The 9,031-nt window shown below is 41.1% G+C and overlaps 1 protein-coding gene across 1 annotated transcript; it reads left to right on the plus strand.

Moving 5' to 3' along the window:
• The first annotated feature begins 451 nt into the window (after window positions 1-451).
• LOC134367538 (A-kinase anchor protein 4-like) lies at window positions 452-8,742 on the plus strand. Its single transcript, XM_063084279.1, has 5 exons — window positions 452-547; window positions 1,595-1,645; window positions 2,158-2,259; window positions 5,386-7,491; window positions 8,587-8,742. The coding sequence occupies exons 1-5, from the start codon at window positions 452-454 to the stop codon at window positions 8,740-8,742; spliced, it is 2,511 nt and encodes an 836-aa protein (XP_062940349.1).
• Window positions 8,743-9,031: the final 289 nt, after the last annotated feature.

The following is a 9,031-nucleotide window of genomic DNA, read 5'->3' on the forward strand; positions in this document are numbered from 1 at the left end:
TGAGGTGAGCTTGATTCTTTGAAGGTGCCCAAAAGTAGGTAAAGAAATGTGGAGACAGGTGACATTTAGTTAATGAAGTTGGGTAGAAGTAAATCACTAAATGCAATCCCTACAGTCTCTAGACCTCTTTTTAAATTTGCTTCCCTGGTCCACCATTTTTCCTGACTGATGTTCTCCCAAGTCAGTATGATACTCCCATGGTTCCAAATACTTGGTGTGGGGAGTCTAAATTGAAGGAGCCTATGGGTTTTGCTAAAAGATAATGATCCTGAGCATCAAGTTCAAACATTTCAGTGTCCTTCTCCACTACTCATCCTACCAGCTCCTAGCCTAAACCTATATAAAACACAGAGATGGGTTCAGGACCCTCTCCAGAGATTCTTATCCAAACTGACCCGGTTTCTAAAAACCCTATATAAGCATTTCAGATTTCTTTTATTTCTCTTTCCAGATGTCTGATGATATTGACTGGTTACGCAGCCGCAGGGGCGTGTGCAAGGTAGATCTCTACAGCCCAACAGGACAGAAAGATCAAGACCGGAAAGTGGTAAGATACAAAAGGACTCCTACCAAAAAATTAGAAAAAAATGCCATATGGGTATAGATATCCTGGGGCCCAAGATAAACTAATGCAAGGTGATACTGTGACTTCTCCTAGCAACCAAGCTCAGTAAAGTCTGTCATAGCCAACACACTCACGCATGATACAGGGATAAATGAAGGGTGGGGCAGGGTGAGGGAGGTGGAGAGGGGAGGGCTAGGGAGGAGACAGGGGAGGGAAGAGTAGTGGTTACCTCATAACTAACCCCTATTCCTTAAGACCTAAGTCATAATAACGTCACCTAACTATCAGTAAGTTACACTGGGACCCTTCGGGAGTGCAAAATACTTCAAGCTCAGTTTCCCAAACCTCAAGTGATTTACATAATATTTCATATTTTTTATCATGCTCAAGTACCACTCATACTATTACTCACTTAATATGTGCTTTTGCAATGTTTTCAAAATCAACTTACATTTTAAAAATCACCAGCACCCTAAGCATTACCAATAATAGCACAGGTTTGGAGTTCTAGTATGTATTTTCCCCAATGCACAACAAAAATGCACTTATTAAACACAGAAATGATTATACATGTACCACCTAAAATTTTCTACATCATCAACAGTAAAAATATCACATTTTGAGAAGCACTATTGTAGTAGAAAACACCCTAAACTAGAAGCCAGGGAGACTGGATTCTAACACAAGCTTCAACTTTGGGTTTGTGTCACTTGGAAAAGCTGCTTCTCTTCTCTGTTTTCTCATTTACTACATGTAGGTACTGTACTTTGGGCCTCTATCTGACAGGTTGGTATTCTCATTTAAGAAACAGAGTAATGCTAAGATTCTGTCTGCTTAATACTCACAATATTAAGATTTACTCTGTACTTACTAAGTTCCAGGCACTCCGCTAAAAGCTTTGCATGCACTGTCTTGAATTAATCCCCATAAGAATCCTGTGAGGTAAGTGCTGTTGTTGTCATCTCCCAGAAAGAGAAATAATAGCCTTTTCTAGAGTTATTCTAAATTCATCCTCCTAATTTGATACAGATATGCTTTGTCGATGTGTCTACCCTGAATGTGGAAGATAAAGACTCCGAGGTGGGTATTCTCTGCTACGAGCTGGAATGGGTGGGAAAATGCTGAGAAGGGTTATCAGTAAAGTATGAGGAAAGGGAAAAGCTGTGGCAGAGGGTGGAAAGCCATCATTCTCATGATCCCAGGATCCCTGGTTCCTAATTTACTGTCACTCTTGATATAAAGTCTCATTTTAGAAGCCACTTAAGTTGATGGTAGGGCTGAAAGAACTAAAACATGGAAGATAGCTGTCAGAAAAGTTCTTTAAAAAACCTGTCTAAAAGGATGATGACTAATGGAATATGGTCCTTGAGATTGATGATTTTGTAAACATCTTCGGAGGGGGAAGTAGTAATTGGTGGAGGGAACTTTGTCTTATTCTTCAAAGACTAGCTAGCATTACAAGCCTACCTCTCCTGCAGAAAGAAAAAGGATAATAGGAAACATGACATTCATGAAGTGGTAGCCTAGGGGGGTAGCTTGGAGAAATCTCAAAAAGCATCTGTTCATAAGAATCTCGCCCTTTAATTCCATAGGGTGCTGCTGGTTGCAGCTCAGAAGGTGACTTAAACCTGGAGACTCTGGAAGAAAAAGAGATTATCGTGATCAAGGACACTGAGAAGCAAGACCAGTCTAAGGTATACTTAGCCTCTGAGATTCTACCACTTCTAATTACAAAAGACCAATGTTCTTTTTTTAATTGAAGCACAATGGATTATACATATTTTTGGGGGTACAACATTGACTAACATCACCTGTACACAATGTGTGTTGATCAAATCAATATTATTAGCATGTTCATTATCACAAATAATAACCATACTTTATGCTAAGTCTGAGGACTCTGGTTCAGAGACGGTAAGAAAACTATGGTCAAACAGGCCCATTAGTTTGAACACTATGACATTCTAGAGAACACAGGCCTAAGTTCAGGGCCACAGTAAGTGCAACACCCAGTTATTTAATAATGGGACTAATCACAGAGGTTCAGAATGCCCTTTCCTGATTTTCAGGTACCTACTCCAATCAGAATTTTGCTATTTTTACCCTAACAAAGATGTGGGTGTATAAGCAAGATCTTTTGCAATGTTCTTTGCTGGCTTGTAATGGACTTGTGTGCCCTATATTGCCCAACATCCAACAGAAAAGAAGGAGGGATACGGAGCAGAGAAAATCCATAACAACCAAGAATTTGAGTGCCTAGTCTCCACTCTGTTGTCTAAGAGATTAGCCAGGCTGTTGGGTAACTTAAAGTTAGAAACAATTAGATTTGCACACTACTGTCTCATACATAATCCTCTTGTTTTTGTGTAAGTATCCCAAATTATATGTTAGGCTCCAGGTTTGGGAAGGGCATTGGAGCACACAACAAGTCACCCCCACATCCCTACAAGCCTGGAGTCGCTGGTATTGGGACAAGATATTTGGCTTTAGCACAAAAGAATCCAATATTTCTTGTTCTGTGTCCCTAGGCTAACAAGTAATAACCAAAACATCATTTCTGACCCCAGAGACCTTTATAGTGAGAGCAAGGAAAAAACGTTACATAACATTCTCCAAAGAGTTTTGGGTTTAGTTGGGGGTGGCCAACTCCATTTTGGAGTCTTAAGAAAAGCATAAATTATACCTGGTGTTTATTTTTAAAAGAGCAGCCCATATTTCCTACACACAATGCAGATCTCCTTGATTGTAACTTAAGCCCATTTGTCAACCTGATCATGACCTCACACTTCCAGGAATTCAGTGAAAAGAGAAGAGAGGAAGCAAGGCGAGGGGCAAAGAGGGCAATGGTATTTACTGATGAATGCACACTGTGTACATAATACATATACACATACCCATACATGGGCATACACAGTCACAGACATAGATGTACACATATAAATTTATACAAAGTGACACGCACATCAGTATATACATTTACATACATTAACAAAAGATAATTTATACAAGTAATGATACACACAGGCCTGGCTACATGTGATTGAGGAACACATACAAGCATTGATATATCAAACTCAATATATTGATCTATTCATATACAAGGACTTACACACATATACAAAGATATACGAAGTCATATATAGAGTCAGATGCAGTGACATGTCAACATGTAGTATACATAAACACCCATCTTACACACAATGTATAAATATACACTCACATTAACACACTCTAGCCTTGATCAAAATACAGTGACTATATGGACTCAGGTATTGGCATACATACATATTAATATACATGTCTATGCAAAGACATGTATGGTCATACACAGTCATGCTGACACACACACATAGAAACTTACACAAAGTGATACACTTTCACAATCGTTTGTATGCATTGATACACACATTGACATGAATGCTGTGACATACCCACTCATGTATTCACACACATACTCAAATGCCAGGGTATGTGCAACACCGACACACACACTGTCAAGCATTGACATAGCATATAAGTATAGCATAAATTGGCACCCAATTCATTGATGTACACAGTCATTATACAATCACCTACTTACACATATCCATATTTTAACACACACATTCATTAATATTATAATAGATTAATCTATAATATATCAATAGATACTATATTAATATAATGTATCAATCTATTATAATATTAATGAATGTGTATGTTAATGTGTAAATTTCTGCTTTAATATACATAAATGAATTTATAGCTTCATGACACATACTAGTGAGTTTATATCATAAACATATACATAGACTACTCAAATTGACACTTGCTCATTTTTATAGTCAGAGACATACTGACATACACACTCATATTTTGACACATGCAAGTACAAATAGATATACTAGTATGCACATTTTGGCCTATACAGTAAATATATACAATGGGTAACAATGTCAAAATACATTATTACGCATGCTTACACATGGTCACACATACGCACACACATACACATACTGGCACATTTTCACACACTAACAATACAGACTGATACATTCTCACATCTGTTGAGATGTTCACACAAATGAATTCCTATGTCAATGTACATATACACACACAACAGTCACATTCACACATTGAAATAAACACACATACTCATATGGAACTGACAAGCATATTGATAACACCCGTGTATTAGTCTGTTTAGTGTTGCTATAACAGAAATACCTGAAACTGGGTAATTTATAAGGAAAAGACAATTATTTGGCTTATGATTCTGGGACAGCTGCATCTGGCATGGGCCTCAGGCTGCTTCTACTCATCGTGGAAAGCGGCAGGCAGCCAGTGGGTACAAGCAGATCACATGGTGAGAGAAAGCAAGAGAGAGAGAGAGAGAGAGAGAGAGAGAGGAGGTGCCAGGGTCTTTTAAACAACCAGCTCTCATGGGAAGGGAACTAATAGAGCGAGAACTCACTCATTACTCTCCCCACCTAGGCAGACCACTAATCCATTCATGAGGGATCCACCCCCATGACTCAAACAGTTTCCAACACTGTCACAATGGGGATCAAATTTCCACATGAGTTTTGGAGGGGACAACACATCCAAACTCCATCAACCTGTATATAGTTAAGTGTACAAATGTATATACTGTTAGCTTTCGTTGCTGCCACTTCTGCTTACATGTGTACTAATGGATATAATTGAATGTTATGTTCCCATGCCAATTCTAAAAGGTCAAGTCCCTAATCTATGCAATTTAGAAGATATATCTACGAAATGAAATAAGGGGAAAAGAAGTAGCCTACCCAAACTCTTATAGCTAGATGTTCTTTTTTCAGATGGAGGGATCTGTATGCCTTTTCAAACAAACTCCCTCTGATCCCATGAGTGTCCTCAATTGGCTTCTCAATGATCTCCAGAAGTATGCCTTGGGTTTCCAACACGCACTGAGCCCCTCAGCCTCTAGCTGTAAACATAAGATAGGAAACACAGATGGCGAATATCACAAAATACCCTCTGGGAACTGCTACAGTGTCTATGCCAATCAGCTGAACATGGATTATGTGGCCAACGGACCTCAAAGCCTACATCTAGAAATGACAGCAACCAAAAACACCAACAATAACCAAGGTCCTTCGACTCCTCCTGCCAAGTCTCCTAGCACCCAGAGGGCAGTTATCTCCCCTGAAGGAGAATGTTCTACGGATGACCTTTCCTTCTATGTCAACCGACTATCTTCTCTGGTAATCCAGATGGCCCGTAAGGAAATCAAGGAGAAGTTAGAAGGTGGAAGCAAATGCCTTCATCATTCAATCTATCCACCCCATGGGGACAAAGGAAAAAACAGCCCCCGCAGTGCTGTGAGCAAGATTGCTTCTGAAATGGCCCATGATGCTGTGGAAGCGACCTCTGCAGAAATGAATGGCAATGGGGAGGCGTGTAGGGAAGGTGACCAGAGGACATTTCTGTATAGTGAATTATCCAACAAGAACAAGGGTGGAGACAAGCAGATGTGCCAGAGAGATAGCAAAGACTTTGCAGATTCTATCAGCAAAGGCCTCATGGTTTATGCAAATCGGGTAGCATCTGACATGATGGTTTCCGTTATGAAGACCTTGAAAGTGCACAGTTCTGGCAAGCCAATTCCAGCCTGTGTGGTCCTGAAGAGAGTGTTGTTAAAGCACACCAAGGAAATTGTGTCTGATTTGATTGATTCCTGCATGAAAAACTTGCATAATATTACTGGAGTCCTGATGACCGACTCAGATTTTGTCTCGGCTCTCAAGAGGAATCTGTTCAACCATGGAAAACAAAATGCTGCTGACATCATGGAGGCCATACTGAAGCGCCTGGTTAGTGCCCTTCTTGGCGAGAAGAAGGAGACTAAGTCTCAAAGTCTGTCATATGCATCTTTGAAAGCTGGGTCCCATGATCCTAAATGCAAGAACCAGAGTCTTGAATTCTCAGCCATGAAAGCTGAAATGAAGGGGAAGGACAAAGGCAAAACGAAGCCAGACCCATGCAAGTCATTAACCAGTGCTGAGAAAGTTGGTGAACACATTCTCAAGGAGAGCCTGACCATGTGGAACCAAAAGCAAGGAAACCAAGGTAAGATGACTACCAAAGCATGTCCCAGTAAAGAAGAGAAAAGAGAGAAGATCAGCCCTTCCACAGATTCACTGGCCAAGGACCTAATTGTCTCTGCCCTTATGCTGATCCAGTACCATCTGACTCAGCAGGCCAAGGGCAAAGATACATGCAAAGAAGACTGTCCTGGTTCTACCATGGACTATTTGACTCAGAGTGCCCAGTATGAAAAGTGTGGAAGTGGCCAAAGTGCCAAAGCAATGTCAATGAAACATCTAGAAACTCACGGAGCTCCTGGACCATCCACCTCTCTAAAGGAAAATCAACAGCTGGACTCCGAGAAGCTGGATATGTCAAACATTGTTCTAACGCTGATTCAGAAACTGCTTAGTGAGAGCCCCTTCAACTGTGATGATCTATCTGAAGGTGAGAACAAGCGTTCTGAGAAGGCAAGCAAAGCAGCTTCTGTGTCCAAGAGATCTAACAGAGGGGAAGAACAATGCCAGGACAATCAAGAACTTGACTTTATCAGGGGGATGAAGCAAATGAGCTGGCAATTTATAGATCAGCTGGTAGAATCTGTGATGAAGCTGTGCCTTATCATGGCTAAGTATAGCAGCAATGGCGCAGCCCTTGCTGAATTGGAAGAACAAGCAAACTTGGCCAGATGTAGTCATGATGGTGAGATGCCACAGAACAATCAAGACTCTCCTGGGCCTGAAGTCATCGTCAATAATCAATGTTCTACAAGTAACTTGCAGAAGCAGCTCCAGGCTGTCCTGCAGTGGATTGCAGCCTCCCAGTTTAATGTGCCCATGCTCTACTTCATGGGAGATGATGACGGACAACTGGAGAAGGTAAGGAATGCATCAAAGCAAGAGAAGAAAGAGGGTTAGAAAGGGCAGAGGCGGGGAGGCAGCCTTGTACTTAGAGCCTAAGATTGATCCAATTTCTTTTCAAGTCTATTCTGTACCATGTGCTTCATGAAATACTTTCACCTCATAAAAAGACACAGAAGTGCTGAACCACTAGCTAAGTGGGGCAGTGGACACCTCAAGGCCTGTGTATTTCCACCAAGAGGAGGAGATTGAGATTTGCTCATTTTATCAGTGACTGTTTCAACAAACTATTTGGTAAAACATTGGGGAGTGATTTTTTAGTCTTACGTTTTGAGTTTTAAGATCCCCAAAGGACTTTGGAGAGAAAAAAAAAGAAAAAGGGAGCTCCTCCCCTTTGAGGTAATAGAAGTGTCATGGACCCATTTTGTCTTTGGCCAGAAACAATTTAAAACTAGTCTCATTATGACTTCTATATTCCTCCCCAAAACTCACAGGTCCTACAAGTGCCCAGAAAGTGCCTGTCTCCTTAAATTTTATGCCCTCAGTGCCTCACTTGCCTCACCCTCGTCCTGCTCCTCAGATCCCATGAAGGCCAGCATTATTCATACACATACACACATTCTCTGTGTGTGTGTGTGTCACACACACACACACACACACACACACACACACACACACCATAGCTGCATTTCTTACATTAGATGGGTTCCAGAGAAACCAAATACTTAACCAAATTATTTTCAGTCCAGGAGATGAACCCAGGTAATCTCCTAACCCTCAATCTCATACTTTCTTAGGGAGGCGGGGGTAATGTCTACCCCAAACCTTGACTAGCACAGAATAACCGAAAGGTCCAGCATCTGGTGAGAAGTATTTAATGAACACAGTTGGTTTCAGAGTTTGTTTTTAAAGCTCAAAAGCAAAGTACCTTTGGCATTTTGATAATGTCATTAGAGAAGATTCAAGGAAAAAGGAAAGCTATGTCAACAGCCTCCTTCCAGATCTTTAATCCTAGAATCATAGGAGTGAGGGCTGTGGGGTGTTCACTTTGTCCAGCGGGTCCTTCCTCCAAAAAGCACCAGGTGACTCAAGCTAGCTCTGCTCTCTCCACAGCTTCCTGACGTTTCAGCTAAGGCAGCAGAGAAGGGGTACAGTGTGGGAGACCTTCTTCAAGAGGTCATGAAGTTTGCCAAGGAACGACAACTGGATGAAGCCGTGGGAAACATGGCTAGAAAACAACTTCTAGACTGGCTGCTCACTAACCTGTGAGCTAACAACTCCTTTGACTCCTCTCCATCCTACTCCCCCCAGCAGCATTCCATCCCAGCTGGAGCCCCCTCACCATCAGGCCAGTGAACTGCACAATGCATGATTGTATTTCCTAATACATCTGAGCAGTTACACTGTGCCAGTACAGGGTGTCCGACAAGCTGGGCTAGAAAATGAATTAAAAAAATTAAAAAAAAAAAAGAAGTGTCATTATTTTCTTGACAGATTTATCTGAGGCAAGGGACGGAATAGATCCAATTCCCAGGACTGGTGATACAGTGTTGGATTC

This window comes from Cynocephalus volans, chromosome X (genome assembly GCF_027409185.1).
Source record: "Cynocephalus volans isolate mCynVol1 chromosome X, mCynVol1.pri, whole genome shotgun sequence".
In the NCBI taxonomy this organism is placed as follows: Eukaryota; Metazoa; Chordata; class Mammalia; order Dermoptera; family Cynocephalidae; genus Cynocephalus; species Cynocephalus volans.